The sequence below is a fragment of the Labeo rohita genome, chromosome 20 (assembly GCF_022985175.1).
Source record: "Labeo rohita strain BAU-BD-2019 chromosome 20, IGBB_LRoh.1.0, whole genome shotgun sequence".
NCBI lineage: Eukaryota > Metazoa > Chordata > Actinopteri > Cypriniformes > Cyprinidae > Labeo > Labeo rohita.
In genome coordinates this window covers 28,126,458-28,152,558 of record NC_066888.1, presented here as the reverse complement: position 1 = coordinate 28,152,558, position 26,101 = coordinate 28,126,458, and the positions used below count along the sequence as shown (strand labels likewise).

Genomic DNA, 26,101 nt, shown 5'->3' with positions numbered 1-26,101 from the left:
ATCTATCTATCTATCTATCTATCTATGCTAAGCAACTAGAATCATGCTGGTAACTTGCTAATCATGCTAGCAAAATGCTAGTAACTTGCTAATCATGCTAGTAACTTGCTAATCATGCTAGAAACATGCTAGTAACTTGCTAGTCATGCTAGAAACATGCTAGCAACTTGCTAATCACGTTAGAAACATGCTAGCAACTTGCTAATCATGCTAGTAACTTGCTAATCATGCTAACATGCTAGTAGCTTGCTAATTATGTTAGCACCATGTTAGTAAAATGTTAGTAACTTGCTAATCATGCTAGAGACATGCTACCAACATGCTAGTAACTTGCTAATCATGCTAGTAACATGCTAGTAACTTGCTAATCATGCTAATAACATGCTAACGACATGCTAATCATGCTACAATCATGCTAGCAACATGCTACTAACTTGCTAATCTTGCTAGAAACATGCTAGCAACTTGCTAATCATGCTAGTAACTTGCTAATCATGCTAACAACATGCTAGTAACTTGCTAATTATGTTAGCACCATGCTAGTAAAATGCTAGTAACTTGCTAATAATCCTATAAGCATGCTAACAACATGCTAGTACCTTGCTAATCATTATAACATCATGCTAGTCACATGTTAATCATGTTAATAACATGCTTACAACATTCTATCTATCTATCTATCTATCTATCTATCTATCTATCTATCTCTGACAGACTGTATTGCTTTCAAAACATCCAAACTTTAACCTTTTAAAACTACTTTAGAATTCAAACTATTTCAGACTAAAAACCATCAAACTTAAAACTTTTTAAAACTTCTTAAACTTTTTAAACTTTATAAACTTTTCAAACTTTTTAAAACTTTCTGTTCCAGCTTTCTCAAGCCAACTTAAAGTTTGTCTTGACTAACTTTTTTTTCTAGTTAATTGTTGTCATTTCAAAACTGGAGATGGCAGGGGCATTCAAAGTCACTTCCAGGCATGGAAATTAAAAGGTCACGGAAAGTCATTGAAATTCCTAAAGTCAATATGAATTTTCAATCAATTTTCATCCCATACAAATGCACTCTAACATCTTTGTTCTAATCAAGTTGTCAGGCAAAATTAAATTTGGAAGATGTCATTTGAATCATTATAAGAAGTCATTTGATATTGATTCTGATATTGTACTTCAGTTAGGAGGGAAGAGTAAATTGGCTGTGCACCTACACACCCTAAATGTGGTCTTTGATCTTGTGATCTTGGTTGAAAAAACAAATAAATAAAATGATATTGTCGACTAGTGGCACCCAACAGAACTACAACAATAATGATTATTGTCAAAACGGTTTCCCCAGTCACTCTCCTGTCTTCTATTTGTCAACAAAACTGATAGCCCGCCCCAAAATCTCACCATTGGCAGAGAGCTTCCTCAATTTTTTCTGATTGGCTAACATGCATTGGCTGCTCACATCGCTGTTTACAAGTATATAGTATTTGTGAGGCAAAATTAAATTTGGAAAATGTAATTTGAATCATTATAGTAGAGAATGGGAAGTCATTTCATTAACAAGTTCAACCAGATGGTTTGACTCTGATATCATACTTCAGTTAGGATGGGTGAGTAAATGGCAGTGCACTTACAAACACCCTAAATGTGATTGTCTTTGGCTGAAAAATAAATAAAAAATAATATCCTCCACTAGTGGCAACAAACAGAACTACAACAATAGTGATCACTACTATTCAAAGTTTAATGAGTGTGTAGATGACACAAAGCTGCCGACGTTAGCTGCATTTAAAACAGATGGGCGCTATTGGATTGGGTTGAATGGAAGAACATCCAATCAGAAGTTAGACTTCGTAATGGCAGTGCTCGTCGTTTACTCAGGAAAAAGGTCTATAGTGGAGAATGGGAAGTCATTTCATTTCCAAGTTCAATCAGATGGTTAGACTTTGATACTGTACTTTAGTTAGGAGGGGTGAGTAATGGCAGTGCACTTACAAAACACCCTAAATGTGATTATCTTTGGCTGAAAAAATAAATAAATAAATAAAAATTCATAATATTTTCCTCTAGTGGCACCAAACGGAACTACAACAATAATGATCATTGCCAAAAAGGTTTCCCCGAGCACTCCGCTGTCTTCCATTCATCAATTAAACAGATAGCCCCGCCCCTAAATTCATCCCATTGGCAGAGAGCTTCCTCAGACTTTTCTGATTGGCTAACATGCATTGGCCACTCACTTTCTATGCTGTTTACAAGTATTTAGTATGTCAGGCAAAATAAAATTTGGAAAATGTCATTTGAATCATTATAGCAGAGAATGGGAGGTCATTTCATTTCCAAGTTCAACCAGATGGTTTGACTCTGATATTTTATGTCAGTTAGGAGGGGTGAGTAAACGGCAGTGCAAATACAAAACACCCTAAATTTGATTATCTTTGGTTAAAAAAATGATATCCTCCACTAGTGGCATCAAACGGAACTACAGCAATAATGATCATTGCCAAAAAGGTTTCCCCCGAACACTCCCCTGTCTTCCATTTGCCGCAAAACTGATAGCCCCGCCCCTAAATTCATCCCATTGGCAAACTGTTCTGATTGGCTAACATGCGTGGGCCGCTAATGTTCTTTGCTGTTTACAAGTAGATAGTATGTCAAGTATATAATTTGAATCATTATAGTAGCGAATGGAAAGACATTTCATTTTCAAGTTCAACCAGATGGTTTCTGATATTTTATGTCAGTTAGGAGGGGTGAGTAAATGGCAGCGCACTTACAAAACACCCTAAATATGACTATCTTTGGATTAAAAAAATAAAATAAAAAAAATAAATAAAATTATATCCTCCACTAGTGGCACCAAACGGAACTACAACAACAATGATCATTGCCAAAAAGGTTTCCCAAACACTCCTCCGTCTTCCATTCGTCGATTAACCTAATAGCCCCGCCCCAAATTCACGCCATTGGCAGATGGCTTCCTCAAACTTTTCTGATTGGCTAACATGCGTGGGCCGCTCACTGTCTATTCTGTTCACAGGTCAATGTTCAAAAGGACATTATTATTTCAGTAGTACATGCCAGATGGTAGGGTCAGGTTATGTGTGGTATTAAAAATCGATTCTAGAAGCGTTCATTTGTATATAATATTGAGGGTGTTTCGGTAATGCTGCTGACTGCGTTCACCATCTGTCACTATCCACACCCAACGCAAACACACACGTGCCAGCTTTTATTCAGCTACCTTAAATGAACCAACTCATTATATTCATATCATAAAGTACATAATATACCATTTCAAGCTGTTTTGACTTTGGTGACGTCACAGTGACGTGTGCACAAACGTTACGTCGGGCGACTGAGACGTCACAGAAATGGTGGATTGCTGTAGTGCGCGGAGCGGCATGACAGCTGTGAGAAACTTACGAGCTAAAGAGACAGTTTTACGACACCACTGAAGCCTTACACTGGTAACGATCTATAATGTTACATTTGGAATTATTATTCAGAAGTGATATGTTATGGGTTACGCGCGTTTGCTGTCATAACGGAGCTCAGTGCGCTTGCGTGATCTCTACACTGTCCTTACGTAATTTTGGCGCACTGCTTTCATTTATTATGCTGCTTTTGACCCGTTTGTTACTGTGAATATGAATAGAGGGCTTAAAGCATTCATGTGAGTACCGTTACAGTTCAGAACCTGACCTCAAAACATTTGATTACATAAACTGAGGTTATAAGTAGATATCGTCATATAGATTATTGTAAGTGCACCATGACGTCATCATTCAGTAATAAACAGCTGATCGCATTTTAAATACTGATCAGATTAATACTAATAAAATGTCTTTATACTTTTGAAATGCATCAGATGGAAATTTCATGGCACATGTCCAAAATTCAAGAGTGTACATTGCTTTTAGAGTTTTAGTTTTTTTTATATAAATTTATTTTATGAAATATTTTCATATTTTTTCATTTGTATAATTTATTTTTAATTTGAATAATTATTCCATTCATTATCAAACAACTATCAATGTATCACTGGTCATTTTTGGTCAGCTGAAACATAATTTTACTTAGTTTTACCGGACTGGTATGAATGCAGATCAATGTTTTGAGAATTTCATATTGCACTGCACCTGTCAATTTCACACAGAAAGTCCTGCCCCATGAATTATTCAGCAAGCACTGATGCAGTGGTTACACTGACTTGCACCATCCCTTATAACTTATATATGCTGACTTATGTTTGTGTTGTAAGATGGACAACAAAAGACGTCATGATGAGAGATATTGATTCAAGAGAAAGGGTTCAAGATGACACATGGTAAGTCCGCTGTACACTGCTCTGTGTCCGTTATCAGCCTTGAAACATTATCATGCAAGTACTGCTACTCCTTTACTGTATGTTCGTAATTGGGCTAATCAAAAATTAATCACGCTTTGTTGCCTTCATGAGCTTTTAGGTGTGAAGGGGCACAGAATGAAGAAGAGGAGGATGACGAGGAGGTGAGCCCTATCAGATCAAGTTTCTCCGTGGAGGACCTGCTCGATGAGGTGGAGAAGATCAGCAGTGTCGCCAGTAGTGGCAAAAAGGTAAGACAGTTCATACAAGACAACTTGTGTGCAATATCTGCAATCGCATTCAGAACATTCTGGTGGTTACCTGAAATAAAAGTGTTGTTACAAGATAGTAGCTACTTCAAGTTAAAAAGTTCACCTACAAGTGAAAAGTTGCTGAAAATTTACTCAACCTCAGGTAATCCAGGATGTAGATGAGTTTGTTTTTCATCAGAACGTGGGCTAATGGTTAGGGAGTTGGGCTTGTAACTGAAAGGTTGTGGGTTCGAGTCCCAGGTCCGGCAGGGATTGAAGGTGGGGGGGAGTGAATAACCAGCGCTCTCTCCACCCTCAATACCACGACAGAGGTGAGTCCCTTGAGCAAGGCACCGATCCCCCAACTGCTCAGCAATAGCAATATGGCTGCCCACTGCTCCGGGTGTTGTGTGTGTTTGTTCACCACTCACTACTGTGTGTGTGCACTTGGATGGGTTAAATGCAGAGCACAAATTCTGAGTATGGGTCACCATACTTGGCCACACTTCGCATCCTTTCCTTTCCTAAAAGCATCACAATAATCCACATGACTCCAGCTGATCAAATCAAAGTCTTGTGAAGTAAAAAGCTGCATGTTCCATCATTTTAACTTTAAACTGTTGCTTCTGGCCGAAATGCAAGTCCATATGTACAATAACACTTCCTCCAGTAGAAAAGTCCCAGATCAAAATACACTGACATGGTTTTTTAGGTCTGTCTTGCATTGAAAGACAGAAATTCACAAAGAAACAGCACTATTGATAGAGGATTCATATTTTAACCTGAAGCAATGGTTTAAAGTTAAAAATGTCTTAAATGACAGATTTATTCTTACAAACACACAGCTTTTCACTTCACAAGATATTCATTGATGGACTGGAGTAGTGTGGATTACTTGTGGTTTATTGTGATGCTTTTATCAGCTGTTTGGACTCTCATTCTGACGGCACCCATTCACTGCAGAGGATCCGTTGTTGAGCAAGTGAAGTAATGCTAAGCTTCTCCAAATCTCAGATTGCCTAAGAGTGAGTAAATTTAAATTTTCAGCTTTGATTTTTGAACGAAATATTCCTTTAAGTGAGTCACTAGCATCACCAAACAGCAATGCAAAAATATTCATTTTTCAAGGGTCCTGCAGGATTCTTAAGGGTGTTTTATGGCCGAACCTTTTCAGGTGGAGATTGTCGTGAGACTGTGGAAAAATGGCTTCACGGTAAACGATGAAGATTTACGCAGTTACACTCTAGAAGAAAACCAAGAGTTCTTGGAGGCCATTAAAAGAGGGTGAGTAGTGTTTTTGTCATTGTGCAATATTATAGCATTCACATTCCACTACTTGCAATGGTTTAAAATAGTAATTGTATTATCATTATTATTATTATAATGTTTTATTTAATCAGATGATGACATAATAAAATCTTTTAGTTTTGTAATAATCTAAAATTCCTCTATTTAAAGTGAGCTGCCTCTGGAGCTAGAAGGAAGAGCCGAGGATGAAGAACTGGAAGTCAATGTCGAGGACATGAAAGATGAAGTTTATGTCCCAAAGAAAAAGACCTTTCACCCGTTTACAGGCCGAGGTTACAGACTGGGAAGGTAGTAGATCCTCTCTGAGTTATATTGTTTTGAATAGCCTATTAATTAAGTGTTAAAATGAAAGATTTGAGCAAGTCTTATTCTTAGTTATTCCCACAAGCATCCACTAGATGTCCTCACAACACTTCTCCTGATGTTTTGACTCAAGTATTATCCAGATGTTGGTGTTAGTTAGTTGACCCTCTGATCACTTGTGAAAACACATGGTGCCACAATAATTGCAGTGCATTGGTTAAAAGCCTAGCTTTGTGCAGTCTTTAGAAATTAAGTTAAAATGATTGTTCTCCGTAGTGTGGCTCCGCGAGTGGTGGCCAGGTCTCGGTCGATACATGAGGACTGTTCTGGTCCTCCTCTCCCAGCTGTGGAGCTGAATGAGGACCTCCCCGTGACCTCCCTCCAGATTTGGCTGGCAGACGGTCAGCGTCTTGTGCAGAGGTTTAATCTCTGCCATCGGTGAGTATCATATGGTCGTACAAGGTGAATGTTATGACAACACATCTGGGTCATATTTCTACCCTAAAGAAAAATCGAAATAAAAAATTGCTTAAAGTTGTGTGTAATTCCTGCAACAATTTTGCTACGTAACTACACTACCAGTCAAAAGGGTTTTTATTTTATTTTATTTTTTTAAAGAAGTCTCTTCTGCTCACCAAGCCTGCATTTATTTGATCTAAAGTACAGGAAAAAATAAGTAAATAAAATGTTTTTTTTTTACTGTTTAAAACAACTGTTTTCAATTTGAATATGTTTTAAAATACAGTTTATTCCTGTGATTTTAAAGCTGAATTTTTAGCATCATTTTCCTTTCAGAAATCATTCTAATATTCTAATGTGCTGCTCAAAAAACATTTATTATTATGTAGAATTTTTTTTTCAGCTTCCTTTGTTGAATAGAAAGTTTAGAAGAATAGCATTTATCTTTTGTAACATTATAAATGTCTTTATCATCACTTTTGATCAATTTTATCATCACTTTCGATCAATACATATATATATGTGTGTATATATGTATATACACTATTCAGCATTCGTAGTGGGCCAGAACTTTTCATTAAAATTGTTGTTAAAGTAAAACAATACCCATTCTTGTCTTAGGACAACTTCAGTGAACCTTTTTGATCCACTTCAAATGTTGACTACTGTATATATATACAAAAGCTTTTTATTTCAGATAAATGCTGATCTCTGGATCTTTCTATTCATCTACAGTCATGTGAAAAAGTTTGGACACCCTATTAAATTTTATGGTTTTCTGTATCAGGACATAATAAAAAATTATCTGGTCCTTGGCAGGTCTTAAAATTTGGAAAATAAATCCTCAGATAAACATCATCACATGACATATCACACAGTGTCATTATTTATTTAAAAAAATACAGCTAAGAGGGAAAGGCCATGTGTGACAAAGTTAGGACACCCTATGAGTCAACTGCCTGTAGCAGCGATAACTTGAAGCATTAATTTTCTGTGTGACTTTATCAGTCTCTCACATCGTTCTGGAGGAATTTGGACCACTCTTCTTTTCAGCGTTGCTCCAGTTTTCATTTGAGTCAGGATAAGCTCTGGACTTGGACTGGGCTATTGCAACACCTTAATACTGTTCTTTTCAGCCATTCTGTTGTAGATTTTCCGATGTGCTTGGGATCATTGTCCTGTTGCAAGACCCAATTTTGGCCCAACATTAGATGTCGGACAGATGCCCTCGCATTTGACTCTAGAATACTTTGATATACAGAGGAGTTCATGGCCAACTCAGTCAGGTCCTGTGGCTACAAAACAAGCCCAAAATGATCAGCCCTCCTCCAGCGTGCTTGTCTTTTGGTATGAGGTGTTTGTGCTGATATGCTCTTTAGGTTTTCACCAAACTTGGTGCTGTGATTTATGGCCAGACATCTCCACTTCGGTCTCATCTGTTTAAAGGACATTATTCTAGAAGACTTGTGTTTTGTTCAGATGCAACTTTGCAAACCTAAACTGTGCTGCAGTGTTTTTTTAGATAGAAGAGGCTTTCTTCTGCCAAGCCTTCCAAACATGCCATTTTTGTCCCATATTTTTCTAATGGTATTGTTATGAACTTTATCATTTAACGTGTGAACTGAGGCCTGTAGAGTCTGAGGTGTAGTTTTTGGGTTGTCTGCCATTTCTCTGAGCTTTACACAGTCTGATCTTGGGGTGAATTTTCTGGGACGTCCACTCCTGGAAGGAGAGGTGTCTGTTTTAAATGTCTTCCACTTGTGAATAAACTTAACACACACCTGAAGGCTCCAGACCAGCAAACTACCAAAGCTTATGCTTTTATAGAGGCGCTCAGACTTGCTAATGATCAGTTAATCAAAGGTATTTGATGAGCAGTGCTTGACTGTTATTTACCCTCTTAATTCCAGTGTTAACAGTAAGGGTGTCCTACCTTTGTCACACATGGCTTTTCCATTTTGGCTTTATTTTTGTTCAGTAAATAATGACACGGTGCAATTTGTCATGTGTTGTTGTTCATCTGAGGTTTTATTTTCGAAATTTTAGGACCAGCCAGGACCAGTTTTGTTTTAATGATGTCCTGATACGGAAAACCTGATATGGAATTCAATAGGGTGTCCTAACTTTTTCACATGACTGTAAGAATCCTGTAAAATGTACTCAACTGTTTTAAATATTGATCATGATAATAATAGTAATAATAATGTTTTTGAACAGCAAATCACCATATTATAATGATTTCTGAAGGATCACGTGACACTGAAGACTGGAGTAATGATGCTAAAAATGTAGCTTTGATCACAGGAACAAATTACATTTTAAATATATATTTAAATAGAAATGCATGGAGGCATTCTTTTGTTTGTATCTTGCACCACAAAACGTCACCTTAATAAACTATAATATAACTGAAGATGTATTTTTTATGTATAGTGTAATATGCTTTTCTAAACTGGACACAGGTTATTATGTCTGAATGTTCTTATTGTATTGTCAGAATGCACCCTAGGCATGCTGTGATGCTCCAGTTTTGAAATCCTACCCTCAAAAGCTCTTACATAATTCTCCTTCATCATTTATGTAATATAAGCTCACAAGGTAAAATGGAAGAATCGTAAGCTGCAAATTTGCAGCAGATCAAATCAGATTACCCTGGATATAACGTTTGCGTCACAACATGTAAGGATTTCATGCCTCTTACTTGAACATGATTGCTAAGATGCAGTTGCAAAGCTCCCTGAGAAGATGCATTCATGTTGGCCTTTATGTAATTGTTCCAGGATCAGTGATGTGCAGCATTTCGTGGAGCAGGCTCAGAGAACGGACGCTCCGTTCATCCTGACTACATCCCTGCCGTACCGAGAGCTGAGAGATGAGGGTCAGAGTTTGAAGGAAGCTGATTTAGCAAATGCTGTCATCGTTCAGAGGCCTCTCAACACACATGCTCCTTTCGGTCACTCCTGACTGTTCCTGCTTGCACCAGAGACTCAAATCTATTAGTCCCACCCATGTTTGAGTGACATTATATAAAGCACTCTCTCTTAAAGGAATAGTTCACCCAAATTTTAATTTGCTGAAAATGTTCTCATCCAAGATGTTGATGAGTTTGTTTCTTTATCAGAACAAATTAGGAGAAATTTTGCATTACATCACTTGCTCACCAATGGATCCTCTGCAGTGAATGGGTGCCGTCAGAATTACAGTCCAAACAGCTGATAAAAACATCACAGTAATCCACAAGTAATCCACACAACTTCAGTACATCGATTTACGTCTTGTTAAGTGAAAAGCTGCGTATTTGTGAGAAACAAATCCATTCTCAAGATTTTTTTTAAACTTCAAACCATTGCATCTGGCTAAAATGCCAGTCTATAATGTATAATATTGCTTTCTCCAGTAAAAAAGTCATCTTGTCTGAATCAGGAGAGAAATATGAAGATGCAGCAAGCTAAATCAGTTGTGTAAACAAATATGCTGGTGGATTTTGAAGTGTTATTATGGATTATGGTTATTATGGACTCACTATTTTGGCAAGAAGTAAGAGTTTAAAGTTAAAATGCCTTAATGATGGATTTGTTTCTTACAAAAATGCAGCTTTTTGTTTCACTGGACAATAATTGATGGACTTGAGTTGTGTGGGTACCTTGTGAATTATTGTGATGTTTTTATCTGCTGTTTGGACTCTCATTCTGACGGCACCCATTCACTGCAGAGGATCCTTTGGTGAGTGAGTAATGTAAATTCTACATTTTTAAAACCATAAAAGCCTATGTTTTTTTTTTTCTAATTTTGTCTGATTTTGAAAACCTTTGGGATGTTACTAAGATATTATAGATGTTCGCTCAACACAAATAGATTTAAAGGTACCAAAAAATGAAAAAGATTTGAGTAACTCAATGATCCTCCTGGACTGAAACACAAAAAGTGAAAACAAAAAAACATCTTACATTTCAGTCAAAATGGAAGACATGTGGGTGATCTTTCACTGTCGGAGGTGTTGGCCTTTTCTGATGCAATGCAGTATGCACAAGCCAAGTCTTTAACCTTCACTAATACACATGTTTACACAGATCACCGAAGAAGTCAGATCATGGAAGCTGCCATGATGCTTAATGGAGTTGTGTTCGATCATCTGTGCTGGTATGTCTTACTGTGAACCGTTAAGTTATAAATGTCAAATGTTTTATGCACTTTGCCTAAGACAGAGGCTCTGTTATAAAGACCTCTGCTTGCAATAAACCTACTGAAGATATGCTGATTCCTTTTCTCATTTCCAAGAGTAGCAAATGGATTCTAATGTGTTTTAAATGCACACAGAGATGGTAAGTGGAAATTTAGGAGACTTTCTGATCAATATACTGCTTTTCGAATGCATCTGGATAGTTCTTATGAAGAAATGTCCTATTATTTTTAAATATTTTAGAAGTGTGTTTAAAAAAAATCATATATAATTTGATCCACCATTAATCAGCAGTGCAATTCAATCAAACTGTTTTCATAACTATAATCTATGAATCATTCAAGGAATGAGTGGAAATACTTTTTCTGTTTTTCCATATGAATCTCATTCCAACTGTCCTTTTAAACATCCTGTTCATTTCCATGTGCTGTTCATCATTGCACAAAATGTTGGAAATGTGTTTACATGTAATGCCAACCATATGGTTGATTTCCGGGCTAGTGGGCTGAATGTCAGGAATTTCTGGAGTACATTAAGGTTGATGTGACTGTTTTGACCAGGTCTGATCATCAGGCATGATGACCTTTTTATTTATTCATTTTTAAATGAACAACCCATTTAATCCCCAATTTTTACCACACATGAAAATATATAAATGATGTATCATTACTTACCTTTTGAAATAATCAATAATTATTTTTTTACAAATTTCTTTGTTTGTTTTTTTTATGATCGGTCACAATTGTGACCGGTGGGATAATATGTATTCCGAATTAACATATTACTGCAGTCAATTGTTATATATCTTGGTCCAGCTATTTTAAATTGTTTGATCACATCAAGGCTTACTAATATGCATAAAAAATCCTTATACAACACTGAAAGGAATACTGAGATAAATACAACCATCAACATATTTTAAAATTTGTACTTTATTGTAACATATATCATCAATTTTTTATATTAGTGCTACCAGTATTATAACAAAATCAATATTGTAGCTTATTTGTAACATTTTAATTTTTAATTTAGTGCAATATTTTGTCATTGCAATATTTTCACTAGCAACCGCAATTGGATTTATATGTATACCTAAATTCACTGTTATCCCACCGGTCACTATGGTACAAACAGGAATTAAGCTGCTCTGGTCATGTGACAATTTGCAATAACCATGTGATACTTCACATATTTAATTGAGACCCTTTATTTTTTCCTTATTTGCAGGAAATGCACTAAAACATCCGTCAGTAAGGTTTTCAGAGCTTTATACATGAAAAACTTTTTTATGGGTTTAGCAAGTGTATACCTGGAAGTTTGTGAGCAGGTAATAAATAAATATGTATTAAGTCGTGGTAAACACTTAATCACCTCTTTAAGTCAGTTTGGCTTCTGTAAAACTAAAGGATTGTATACATTTTGTTTGTTTTATGCATTTTTTAATGTTTATTAAAAATATCTGCATTTATTTAATCCAAAATACATAAAAAAAGAAACAATAAAAGCAGTATTGTACTTTTTTTTTTTTTTTTTTACAATTTAAAATAAAGACCATTATTCTTTATTTCTATATTATTTATTCATTTTTCTTTTTAAATATTTCATATAAGTTTTCTTTTGTAGATAAATGCTGTTTTTTGACCATTTTATTCATCCAAGAATCCCGAAAAAAAAAAAAATGTTTTCAAGATTGAAACGTTTCTTTCAACACAGATTTCTGAAGGATTGTGTGACACTAAGGACTGCAGTACTGATGCTGAAAATCAGCTTTGCATCACAGCAATAAATTGCATTTTAAAATATATTCAAACAAAAAACAGTTATTTTAAATAAATATTTCGCAATATTATTGTTTTGGCTGTATTTTGGATCAATAAATGCAGACTTGGTCCATTTCCAAACCACTACAACTTATAATAAAAAAGCCTGTATATAATTTGATTTACTGTCATGTTAGTTAGGATGTCTCACCAGAGAGCTGGGATCCAGGGAGTTGTTTTTGCAGACCTGTAGGGGGCGCGCACGTGTGTTTGTGATTTACTTCTATTGAACGTGCTGCTGCTGCAGTGAATGTGAAGGAATGAACCCGCAGTTCATCCACAGCTGCATCAGCTGCGCGGCTCACCGCATCACTCAGGTTAGATAATATCTATCTATCTATCTATCTATCTATCTATCTATCTATCTATCTATCTGCATTTCTGTATCTAATACTATAGTAGTGCCATGTTCCGTTTTTGTTAATGTATGTGCATTCGATATTTTATTTAATCAAATTAATATATCGATTCATATAAAAAAATGGATGAAAAACTAATATTTTTTACATTAGGCAATATGTACTTAAAGTATTTCTGATGGGAAAGTGAACGTTAGATGTTGTGTATTAATTATATATTCATCGAATAAACGTAATTAAATTTATACGCAACTCTTACTTGGCAAACTTGTTTATGTAGTGTTTTTAGTGTCGGCGTAACAGTATAGGAATGTACGCTTTATCAGATTCAGGTAAGCGGTTTGTTGTGGTAGAGCGAGGCATCTGATTGGCTCACAGCTGTGAGTGACAGCTGGAAAGCATCTGTGCATGTGGACTCTGTAGCTCCGTAACCCTGCCCATCCTCTCACTGCTGCAGTATGTGAATGGACGCAGGCACAGCTGTAGCCAGCTCTGAGAAGCCAGAGAGTTCAGCTGCTGTCTTTGTACCCCTTCCACCGGCTGCCATGGCCAAGGGGGAGAAAGCCCAGGTCACATCAGGGGACAGACTCATGATGAAGCACCCAGAACCTGCTTTCACCAAGGTACCACCACAGGTAAGGCAAAGTGATGCACGCTTATGTTTTTATGTGCATGCATATTGCAATGTCTTTTTAATAGGCTGTACTAATAGTCTTAAGCTTGCATTATTGGTGTTTTTCAAGTCAAATGTTATGTAATATAACCGCATTGGGTTGCACAAATCATATTTGAGTATCAGGTTAAAGTATGTCAGTAGCAACTCAGTAGGGGGGAACAGGTGCCAATATATAAGTATTTTGTTTTTGTATCTGTACGTTATGAAAGTATGCAGAATGGCATGTTTTAATGAGCACATGGAATGTTTTTCATGGATGCTTTACCAACACACATGCCCAAAGGCTGTTAAGGCGTTGCACTGACAGGCAGACAGTTAACCCACAAGTACATAGTGCTGTAAAGACACAAACTGTATTTTAAGTTGTATATTACAAGAGTTTAACCATTGCACCAATTAAAAATCACTTCTGTAATCAGAGCTGAATTCCTTTCACATGCCACAAACTGAGAGTGTATTATCAGCCGGGTTAGAAATAGATATAAAGTGCATTGGAAGTAAATGAAAAGCTGTTTACTGCCACTTGTTTATACCCAGATTCTTTTTAAGCATATGAATGTTTGCCTTTTTATAGTTGCTTTTGACTAAGAGGGTTGTTGGACAGCAAATATTGGTTTAATTCCACATGCAATTGGCATTTAGTTCAATTGTAGACATTGTACCTCTAGATCTGGAAGCAATATGACCTTCATCCTTGGAAAAATTATGTCAGGGATGATCTGTCAAGTGAAATAAAGCCTGTGCTGTGTTGTTCCTCTGCGCTGACCCTGTGGTTGATGGGAAAATGGTAGTCGTGTGTCAATAATGTATGGAAAACACACTAATGGAGCTCTTGTTCTCACACACAGTGTCACGAAAAGGAAAGATGGAGATCATTTAGTACCATGGGTGACTCAAGAAAAGCGTATTACTTCTCAAACTTTGACAGATTTACAAATGCCTTAATAAAGATTGCTTACGTTTGCAGTCAGAGAACATTTGCTTCAACAATCATGAAAAAAAATATTGCTATATTTGTTAGTCTCAGTTTTGAGAGCTTGATATTGTTTTTCACACTCTGCGTGAAAGCAGTCGCATTTAGACTGGAGGTGAAAGTCCAGGGTGAATTTGACCTTGCAAGTGTAATGATAAAATGTGTTTTCAAATCTCATCAAACATAAAGCCATAAACCCTTCATTATGTCATCCAGATTCATCCTCACGCAAACATACACAGTGGAAATCAGCTTAGAGCGACAACTGTGAGGCAGTAGGCTAAGCATAAAAAGCTTTAGTACTGTAAAATCACACAAAAATCATGGGTCTGGATCGCAGAAGAAAAAATTTTTAATTTGCATGATGAAAATTAAGCTTAATTTTCAGAACATTAAGATTGTTTGCATTTTTTTAATCATGTTTTAATTATTAAAAAAAAATATTTTATTTTAATTTATTTTATTTTATTGTCAGCTATAGATGTCCTCATCCAGTTCAGATCTGTCTTCCCACACTTCCGTGCTGTTATCATGATTTTGCTGTTTTCAATCTGTGAGGAAGTCAGATATTTTGTGTCTCAACTTAGTGACTTCCTGTTTGTGTCCATCACGATAACATCAACCAAAATAAACTTGAGAATTCCAGCAATCCATGATGCTAGAATGTTGTGGATGGTTGCTAGGGTGCTGTTTTGCAGTTGCTAGAGTGATTGGGATGGTCGCTAAGTGGATGTCTACCAGTTGAAGTCTAGAGAATCCTTAATAAGATTTTCTGTAAGATTTGTGATTTTTAATACTTGTATTCAACAAGAATCCATTAAATTAATCAGTAAAGAGACAGTAAAAAAATATTACTAAAAATACTTTCTGAAAGATCATGTAACAGTGAAGATTGGAGTAATGGCCCTGAAAATTCAGCTTATTCAGCTAAAATTGTAAAAAAAAAAATTATGTCATTTTATATTTTATAATTTTTATTAAATATATATTTATTTATATTTAATAATTTTAGAATGTAGTTTTATATTTTATAATTAAAATAAAAGTTATAATTCAGCTAAAATTATTTTTTTACATATATTAAAATAGAAAACAGTTATTTTAAACTATAATAATATTTCACAAATGTGCTGTTTTACTGTATTTTTGATCACATAAATCCACCCAGCCTTGGTGCTGGTCATATAGGATTTATTTCCCAAAAAAAAAAAAAAACTGCTGAAAATCACTGTCCGATTAAAAAAAAAGTATTAGCACACCTTTCATGTTGGTAAAATATCTAAGTATTAATTCTGTCTAAAAATCCAAATAAATGAAAATATAAATCTAGTGACATTTATGATCACTAGAAAAAATTATTTGCCAATGTGGTAAATAAATAAATAAATATAAGACACAAAAGTTTCTCAAAACCACCTTTACCATCTTACACATGGGTTTTGTTCAGACCACTATATAAGCAATAGCGATAGTCATGCTTAGTAAAATGTATATTTTAATGTAATTTTATATATTGATAATATTTTATAAAATATATATTTTATATATTTTATCATGTACTTTTATATTTTATAATTAAAATAAAATTACATTTTAATGATAAAATTATAATTCAGTTTAAATTATATTTTAATATATATTAAAATAGAGAACAGTTATTTAAAATTATAATAATATTTCACAAATTTACAGTTTTACTGTATTTTTGATCACATAAATCCACCCACATAAATCTTACTGCTGGTCATATAGGATTTATTTCACACACACACAAAAAAACAACAGTTTATTAGTCTGGAAAAAAAAAATCAGATTGCTGAAAATCACTGTCCAATTTAAAAAAAAAAAAGTATTAGCACAACTTTCATGTTGATAAAAAAGTATTAATTTATGTCTAAAAATTCAAATATATGTAAATAAAAATTTTGTGAGATTTAGAAAAAGATTTTGCCAATGTGGTAGCTCACTATATATGCAATAGCAATAGTCATGCTTAGTAAGAGATCAGCCAGAATTAGTATCGGCCTCTAGGCTAAGCACACAAGCTTTCTGATTCATTTCACACTTTAGCACCATCAAATCCTCTTACTTGTCCTTCTTTAGAGGAATAATTGAAAGAGCTATCAGAATTGAGATTAAATAGACTTGGGTGTATCTCCAGTCTTTTCATTTTCTTGCCTGAGTTATCCGAATAATTACATTGTGATTTCAAAAGTCATTCATCTTTTCTTCATCTCGGTGAAGTTGAGAACGGCAGGGAGAAACTCGGCGAGTTAATTACAGCGTCTTTTGAAGAGCTATCGGTCCTGCCCTCTGTGGTTGTTTTGTTGCGAGGGTACCCAGAGTGCACGTTGGCGTGGAGACGCCAAACACCGGCTTTGATTGAGCGGATGAATGAGTTAACAGCTCCAAAAAGGAGTGTTTGACTTCTGTAGTATTTTCAGCACCAAATGTCTGTCTGACTGTCTCCAAGATTTCTCTCGTAAATATATGGCTCAGAGCGGCGGTTAGACTTCCCTTTTATGTGTTGAAAGGATCTCCCCTCCGTTTTCTACTCGCACACCGCACACATGCAGACACACACACATACGCACCCTCAAAAACACACATTTACTCTGCCTTATCCACAGAGCTTTCCAAGGACTTTGTCCTTTTTAATGTGTGAAACGCTTTACGTTCAGAAAGCCACACATGCATATGCATTTCTTTATTCATTACAGAAATGACAAGTCACTTACTACAACTCTGTTTTCTCCATTGTGTCATTGCTGGGTTACTTTGAATGACAAGGGCAGTTTAGTGATGTGGTTTCACTTTTAAATAAACCGTTTTAACTAAAATGAAAATTTTCTGAACATTTACTCGCCCAAAGGCCATCCGAGATGTAAATGAGTTTGTTTGTTCATCAGAACAGATTTGGAGTAATTTAGCATTACATGTCTTGCTCACCAATGGTGTAAATGGGTGTCGGACCATCAGAATGAGAGTCCAAGACGTAATCCACGCCACTCCAGTCCATCAATATCGAACTGTGTTTATGAGTAACAAATCCATCATCAAGACTTTTTAACTTCAAACCATTGCATCTGGCTAAAATTCCAGTCAATAATACATAATTTTGCTTCCTCCAGTGAAAAAAAAGTGTCTCATCTGAGTCAGGAGAGAAATATGCGTGTTGTACAAGCCAAATTAGTTCTAAACAAAAATTTAAATTTGATGAAAAATGTACTCATCCAAGATGTAGATGAGATTGTTTCTTTTTCAGAACAGGTGCATTACGTCACTCGCTTACCAATGGATCCTTTGCAGTAAATGGGTGCCGTCAGAATGAGATTCCAAACAGCTGATAAAAACATCACAATAGTTCACAAGCAATTCACACTACTCCAGTCCATCAGTTATGTCTTGAAAAAGCAAAAAGCTGCATGTACATTAGAAACAAATCCATTCTTAAGATGTTTTTAACTTTAATCCGTCATTTCTGGCCAAAACAGCAGTGCATAATCCATAATAACACTTAATCCACCAACATATTTGTTTAGAACTGTTTGTAAACGTTGCTTGATCAGTGCATATTTCACTCCTGATTCAGATTAGGTGACTTTTTCACTGGAGAAAGCAATATTATAGATACGGAGGACTTGTATTTTAAATGTAAGAAGCTATTTAAAGTTAAAGATGTTTTTTTTTTTTTTTTTTTTTTTTTTTTTTTACAAACGCTTAACTTTTTGCTTCTCAAGACATTAATTAATGGACTGGAGTGGTGTGAATTACTTGTGGATTATTGTGATTGTTTAGCAGCTGTTTGCACTCTCATTCTGACGACACCCATTCACTGTAGTGGATCCATTGGTGAGCAAGTGATGTAATGGCCACCACTGAAGTCCAATATATGGAGAAAAATCCAGGAATGTTAATTTCTTTGCGACTGAATACAGAAAGACATGAACATCTTGGATGACATGGGGGTGAGTAAATTGTCAGGAAATTTTTGTTCTGGAAGTGAACTTATCCTTTAAGTGCAAACAAACAAACAATTAAACGACCAATCAAATAAATAAATAAATAAAATTAAACTTTTTTTTTTGGAAATATTAGATTCTCTCTGATCATCTTGAGAACATCAACTTATATTATATTCACTTATTTATACAAAAAAAATTAAAAAAAAATCATTTTTGTTGTCTTAATGTCTTTAAAAATAGATTTTTTTTTTGTTGTTGTGGTTTTTTTACAAACACTTTTTGCTTCTCAGAATATTAATTGATGGATTATTCAATAAAAGGTGGATTATTGTGATGTTTTTATCAGATGTTCTGACTCTCATTCTGATGGCACCCATTCACTGTAGTGGATCCATTGGTGAGCAAGTGATATAATGCTAAATTTCTCCAAATCTGTTCTGATGAAGAAACAAACTCATCTACATCTTAAAAGGCCTGAGGGTGTGTAAATGTCCAGCAAATTTTCTTATTTGGGTGAACCATCCCATTTACGATCCCACTGAATCAGATTTTGTGCCAGGATTTTCCATTATTTATTTTAACCCTAAAACACAATATGCACAACATGTGCAATTCAAAATACAGGGAAAAGACCTATGAAAAATCACTAAGAGATTTTTTTAATTAACAGTATGTTGGCCCCTTTTTTATGGACATTTTAGAGTGTATAAAGCTTTTTCTATCTTTACATAACCATATAGCAACTTAAGAATGTTACACAGCCAGAAGCGTTCTTTAAAAGAAGCTTTGAAGGAGCTTAATTTTAAGGGTGTTCTCTGTGATCAAATATCCCGTCAGTCACAGCAGTGGAAGCATCTGGATTAAATATTACCTGTGGTTTTGAAGGGTCCCGGGCTGAGGATCCTTCAAACTATCCCACCCAAATGCCCGAGAAAGAGAAACTCTGAACCGACCACCTGAAGACAGATGCTGTGATTATCACGCAGAAACCTCAATGAAATAACTCCACATGGGGATGGTCTAGCACCTCTAATCAACTACTAACCGACTACAACAAGTCAAGATCAATTACTTTGAAGAACATACATATGGAAATATAGAAAGCCCATGATATATTTAAAAGGACATTATTTGAGACCTCAGCAATGTTTAGTCTTAGATAGGATAAGTTCACTTGCAGAATAAAAGTTTCCTGGTAATTTACTTGCCGCCATGTGATCCAAGATGTTCATGTTTTTTTATTTCTTCAGTTAAATAGAAATTAAATTTTTTGAGGAAAACATTCCAGGATTTTTCTTCATACAGTGGACTTCAATGGTGGCCAATGGGTTGAAGGGCCAAATTGCAGTTTCAATGCAGCTTCAAAGAGCTCTATGCGATCCCAGCTGAGAAATAAGGGTCTTATCTAGCGAAACGATCAGTCATTTTCTTAAAACAATAAAAATATATACTTTTTAACCACAAATGCTCGTCTTGCACTAGCTCGACCTCACGCATTATGTAGTCACATTGGAAAGGTCACACTGAACGTGCAAAGAAAGTCAAACGCCCTTTACAAAAAAAGGCAAAACAACAATGTTGGAGGATTTTGAAGTTAGAGGAAAAAATGAGATTTTTTTGAGAGTTTTTCACCCTACCCTACCTTTTCCGACGTGATTATGTAATGCGCAAAGACACAAATGTGCATGGTACGGCTAGTGCGAGATGACCATTTGTGATTAAAAAATATATACTTTTTTTTTTTTTTTTTAGAAAATGATAGTTTCACTAAAAAAGACCCTTATTCCTCGGCTGGGATAGTGTAGAGCCCTTTGAAGCTGCATTGAAACTGCTGTTTGGACCTTCAACCCATTGGCCACCATTGAAGTCCACTATATGGAGAAAAATCCTGGAATATTTTCCTCAAAAAAAAATTATTTATTTGCAACTGAAGACAGAAAGACATGAACAAATTGAAACTTTTTTTTTTTGGAAATATTAGATTCATTAGATTCGGGAATATTAAATATTCATTGGAATATCAGAACATCTGAATGTCCTCATTCACTTATTTATAATGTAAAAAATCTTTAGTTAATTGACTGCATATTTTGGTGGTGGTTATGGTCGTGCAACTTTCAATCTAAGGTGCTTTTTATATTTTCCTTTTTTTAAATAAGTAATTAAAAATGTAAAATATTTAAAAATGAATCCTTTTAATACAAACAGTGGCATAAAAATGCCTCTTCAGCTTTAAAATTTTACCTTTAAGACTTTGTTGTACTCTCCAAAATATAGTATTTGTATTATCTGTTGACTCAAAGACTTGTTTTTTCAGACTCATCTGGATCAGAAGCTGTCTGTATGTAGCAAACTCTGTTTTGCCATCGGAGGGGCACCGAATCAGGTTGCCGGGAGTGCAACAGCATTCTTCCTTCAAATATATCTACTTGACATTGCACAGGTGAGATCTCCACATATTATAATGAAACATTAAGCCATATAATACTTGCGGATATGATGTTAATAGAGCATATTAATCATAGAATAGCACCCTATTAATTCTTTGATTAATTGAAGGAGAAGCCAAAAATAAGCTCATTGTTCTTTTAACTTGTAATAGTTCTAGTAAGAACTTTACTACAGTCTGAATAACAGATAAGGATTTGCATAAATGTAGATTTTCACTTTCTCTTCTCCTGACAGATTAACCCATTCCAGGCCTCCATGGTGTTGTTCGTCGGCAAGGCTTGGGGGGCAGTTACTGACCCCATTGTGGGATTCTTTATCACTAAAAGCAAATGGACAAAGATTGGACGACTCATGCCATGGTGAGTGATATATGAGAACTGATTTTTAAACATTCACACAAAGTCAGCAAGTTTAAGGTGACTACTGTCTCAAAATCTGTTCAGATTTTACAAGTTGTGTAGTTTCTTCCAGGCTTTAGTCAAGATAACACTATACACTTACGTAATAATGACATCTAAGCAGATAACAAAATTACAAAAATACAGAAATCGGGTCCTTCCCATGTGGACGTCTCAGGAGAGTAAAGTGACGACATACCCGAGATGTGAGTGTCTGACGGGAAGTTCTCATTATACTCTGATGTGACATCATAGTGTCTGAGAGGAAGTAGTTAAGGTTTGTTTTCAGAGAATCACTGCGGAACATCTCAGCCATGCCCATGTGGGCCTTCTGGTGTGTCTTAGTGTTTATTATGCTAAAGCTGTGCCAACACAAAGACAACATTTAGATTTACAGATGCCACGTTCTTTATTCAAAGGGGGAATTCTGTTATCTTACTCATCCTTTTGGTATTATACAAAAATCACTTCAAGTTTATTTTTTTTTAGTTAAGTAATTAGTGATGTTCTTAAAGCACTGTTTTTTGTCCTCTTTAAACTACCTCTTTATCTGTCAGATAATGTTTAGAAGCTCAGTGCACTTCCTAAAATTTACGGGAAATTTAGCTTGATCTCTTTGTTTGACGTACAAAGAAATTATGTAATACCACAAAAAATATTAAGTCTGTTTCAGAGACATTGCAAGGAAGTTGTTTTATATAAAAAAATCTTTTCTGTTGTTTTTATGCATTTTTGGGTTTTTACACTTTATTGCTTTCATTAGAAATTATTAACAAATATGATTATATATAATAATATAATAATATTAACACATCAGTGCTGTATATTAGCGTTTTATGAACTTTTATGATTTCATTATAATTTTTTTATTTTACTTAGTAATTGTAATTGTGGGTGTTTGAGTTTTAGGAATAAACTTAAAATAAAATGTTGTGACAATAAATGGAAATTTTCCAGTTTTTTCAATTTATATACATAATAATTAGTGCTGAACTCTGATTAATCGTGATTAATTGCATCCAAAATAAAAGTTTTTGTGCACATAATGTATGTGTGTGTACTGTGTATGTATATAAATACACGCACATGCATGAATATATTTAAGAACAATATGTTTTTTTGTTTTATATATATATATATATAATATATAATATACACACATATTATGTACACAAAAACTTTTATCTTGGATGCAGTTAATCGCAATTAATCGTTGCCCAGCACTAATAATAATGCTTAACAGATCAGAATTGTATTTTTTTTATTATTTTATTATAATTTATCATCTTTTATTATACTAAATTTTCATTTTGTATAAGTAATTATTGGAGTTTAAGTTTTAGGAATAAATTTAAAACCAAGAAAAGTTATGACATAAAAGAAAAAATATAAATAATAAAGTTATGACAAACAGAAGAAGAAGAAATATTTAAGTTTGTCACTATTTTTTGGTTTAATGTAAGCAAATCCTGGGTAAAAATAAAAAGACTAAACAAAAACAAAACTATGATAAATAAAAAATGTGAATAAAAAATAAGAATAACTGTATTACATATAATAATATACATAATGTAAAATATTATTTAAAAATATTTATTTATTTATTTATTTATTTTTCATTAAAAAAAAAAAAACTTTTCTCTAGTGGTCTCAAACTTTTGGACCTCAATACATGTCTGTGCATTATTTCCCTAAGGTCACTTGCCCCCAGTTCACCCAGAATATCAGGTCATCTCACTTCATTCAGCACCTTACAGACCATCCGGCTCTCTCCATTCACACTAACCCAATCTGTCCCGCTCTCTCTCCTGTACGGCGGCTTCTTTGTGTGGCTGAACAATCAGCAGGGCACACAGGGGTTGCTCCACACTGCAGTAGTGGCATCTGGACTGTGCCAGAATTGGCTGCTCTCTTTACCTCCCCGTTCACTGTGTTGCTTGTTTGCTTACAGTTGTTTATTCTCTGTGAAAGTGAAAAGTGGTGTGGCGCAAAGGTCAGTGTGTCCAGGGTAAAACTGCTTAGAAACGACCTGGCCAAACATTGAGGTTTTCTTTACAGGAACAGGGCTGTGATAGTTCTAGAGTTGACAAGGTCAGGTAATTTAGGACGGAAGACAACAACATGAATTAAGCATTTAGCAAACGGTTACTTGCATGGGACAAGTCTCAGTCCTGAAGTGGAGATATGGTAAACAGGGCTCTAGATTGTGACTAAAATGGTACCAAATGCAAAAAAATCTAATAAAAATGTGCAAAAATAATTTGAAATCCACATTTGTGAAAGGTTTGTGTTCGTCCATTTGCGGGTTCGCAGAAAATGACTCTTACGAAACAGTTCTTTTAAATGAGTCACTCATATAAAAGTCACGAAACTACCTCAAATGTACAAATTCATAGCCGTCACAACTTACTGAGCTTACAGTTTTCAGTAATGATCAGTTTTCGGTAATGATCCGGGAACCCATTCAGTGATTTATATTTTTGGTTTGTGACAAATTACAGTCTATTATCAGTTTTTTTTTTTTTTTTTTTTTTTTTTTTTTTTAATTTATTGTCAGACTTGACTAAAATGACAAAGAGATACAACAGTAAGTGCAACAGAGTTGTATGTATTAGTAATAGTAATTTTCAAAATTACAAGATATATAGAGACCATTTCGTTAGATGTAAACAACACTGGTCCAGAAGCGCTTCCTGTTTTTTTGTTTTTTATTTTTTTTTTATTTCACATATACAAATACATCTTAAAGGTGCTAATGTAACATTTTCATCCAGTCAAATGTTATGTTGGTTGTATTTTTTTGTGATGTTTGTGTAAAGTAAAAAAAAGAAACAGGAAGTGTATCGGGACCAGTATGTTTACATCTAATGAAATGGTCTATATATATATATATATATATATATATATATATATATATATATATATATATATAAATTTGATAATCCCGATCTGAATCAAATGATTCACGATCCCTGCTCTGAAGTTCTGATCTAAATCAAATTGTGCCCTCTGCGCTCCGAATGCCTGTTCTGAATCAAATGATTCGTGAGCATGGTCTAGAATCGATCTCAAACAAATGACCCGTGTTCTGAAGTCGCGATCTGAATCAAATGATTCGTGATAAGCGTTTCGAAACGCCGATCTAATTTAAATGATGCACGATACGCACTCCAAAATCCCAATCTGAATCAAATGATTCACCCAGTGCACATTCTTTATTTGTTTTTTTTAGATGTAGAGTTGAACTTTTTGTTGAATTTTATGCAGAAAAGACACATCACCATCTTGAAGTTGCTTGCATTTACTTTAAAAATTACTTAATTGTAAAAAAAAAAAAAAATTGAACAAATTCCCTTTATAATTTAGCTGACTCACTGCTTTTTAGAAAAGGTGCATTTAGCTCTAGTATTTAAAGTCCTTTCCAACCTCACTGGTTCATGCCTGCAGCTGATTGCCTTTCCCATAATGCTATGGAAGACTTGTGTCAGTATGAATTATAAATGGCCAACACATTCCCCACATCCTGCTGAGAAAAAAATGAAATCCCTGTTGAGATACACGACGAGCATGTGAGACTGTCACTGTGGTTCTGTGGCCTGCCATCCAGCGGTGTAGATGATTATTCCTACAGCCTGCTGAAGCATCCTCACAAACGCCATGCTGTTTTTCACACAGACACAACAGCGATACACAGATGCACACATCGGCTATAAATGTGCACTGCAGCTTTAGGATGATACTCAAGCTGCGCTTTTTGGGTTGTATTGATTAGCACAGAAGCTAAAATGGGAGAGCAGGTAAACCACAGGATATCTTATGAAGACAGTGTTATTTGGTTTCTTTCTAATAGGCTTCATGTGCCTAGATGACTTGCCTGGATTGCTTCAATCCAGAAACAACCTTCACACAACCAATTTGAATCATGTGCATGCAGATTATAGTACTCTGATGACATTTAATTTCTTTTTCTACTCTAGGATGGTGGGCTGCACTCCATTCATGGTGGTCTCTTACTTCTACCTTTGGTTTGTCCCACCTTTTACCAACGGGAGGTTCATCTGGTATCTGGGCTTTTACTGTCTCTACCAAACTCTCATCACAGTAAGTATCCTTTGAAGTTTTCAAAGTTGTAATGTAATTTAATGCTAAACACAGGTTTGCAGATGACCCAGAAACCACATTTACAGCACCATCCATCATGCAGTCACAAATGCCCCACAGATCCATTAAAATCTAATTCTGCCTCTGTTTTACCTTGGGGATATTGTGGTTTACTGCTAAAAAATATATATTGGACTGATGAAATAATATATATGGACCTTTCACCAAGACTATTACATAACCGGTATTACATATAAAAAAACAAAACACATAACATGTTTTTTATATATATTTATATATTTATATATGTTTGAAGTACAGCATAAACAGTAAAATTTTAAAATATTTTTAATATTTAAATGAACTGTTTTCTGTTTGAATATGTTTTAAAATGCAATTTATTCCTGTGATTTTAAAGCTGAATTTTCATCATCATTACTCCAGCCACACGATCCTTCAGAAATTATTCTAATATTCTGATTTGCTGCTCAAAAATATTTTTTGTTATTATTATGTTGAAA

General features: G+C 34.8%; 2 protein-coding genes across 3 annotated transcripts in view; both read left to right on the top strand.

Annotated features, from left to right (window-relative positions):
* Positions 1-3,342: 3,342 nt before the first annotated feature.
* ubxn2a (UBX domain protein 2A) lies at positions 3,343-10,909 on the top strand. Of its 2 annotated transcripts, none has more exons than XM_051139041.1 (7): positions 3,343-3,458; positions 4,253-4,318; positions 4,458-4,587; positions 5,762-5,871; positions 6,046-6,183; positions 6,475-6,636; positions 9,438-10,909. In XM_051139041.1, the coding sequence occupies exons 2-7, from the start codon at positions 4,272-4,274 to the stop codon at positions 9,619-9,621; spliced, it is 771 nt and encodes a 256-aa protein (XP_050994998.1). In that variant the 5' UTR covers positions 3,343-3,458; positions 4,253-4,271; the 3' UTR covers positions 9,622-10,909. The 2 variants fall into 2 exon arrangements, with proteins under 2 accessions (XP_050994998.1, XP_050994999.1); XM_051139042.1 differs by having other exon boundaries at positions 4,451-4,587.
* Positions 10,910-12,894: 1,985 nt separating this feature from the next.
* mfsd2b (MFSD2 lysolipid transporter B, sphingolipid) overlaps positions 12,895-26,101 on the top strand; it is a 27,754-nt gene continuing 14,547 nt past the window's right edge. The window contains exons 1-5 of the mRNA XM_051139039.1: positions 12,895-12,974; positions 13,474-13,651; positions 20,948-21,073; positions 21,316-21,440; positions 25,457-25,580. Of these exons, the coding sequence (XP_050994996.1) occupies positions 13,481-13,651; positions 20,948-21,073; positions 21,316-21,440; positions 25,457-25,580 (546 nt within the window). The 5' untranslated portion in view covers positions 12,895-12,974; positions 13,474-13,480. The remainder of the gene's footprint in view (positions 12,975-13,473; positions 13,652-20,947; positions 21,074-21,315; positions 21,441-25,456; positions 25,581-26,101) is intronic.

Excerpts from the sequence above, each read along its gene's own strand:
- ubxn2a (XM_051139041.1), top strand. The coding sequence starts at position 4,272 with ATGATGAGAGATATTGATTCAAGAGAAAGGGTTCAAGATGACACATG. Across the intron at positions 5,872-6,045 it reads TTGGAGGCCATTAAAAGAGG|TGAGCTGCCTCTGGAGCTAG; the intron begins GTGAGTAGTGTT and ends CTCTATTTAAAG. Across the intron at positions 6,184-6,474 it reads CGAGGTTACAGACTGGGAAG|TGTGGCTCCGCGAGTGGTGG; the intron begins GTAGTAGATCCT and ends TGTTCTCCGTAG.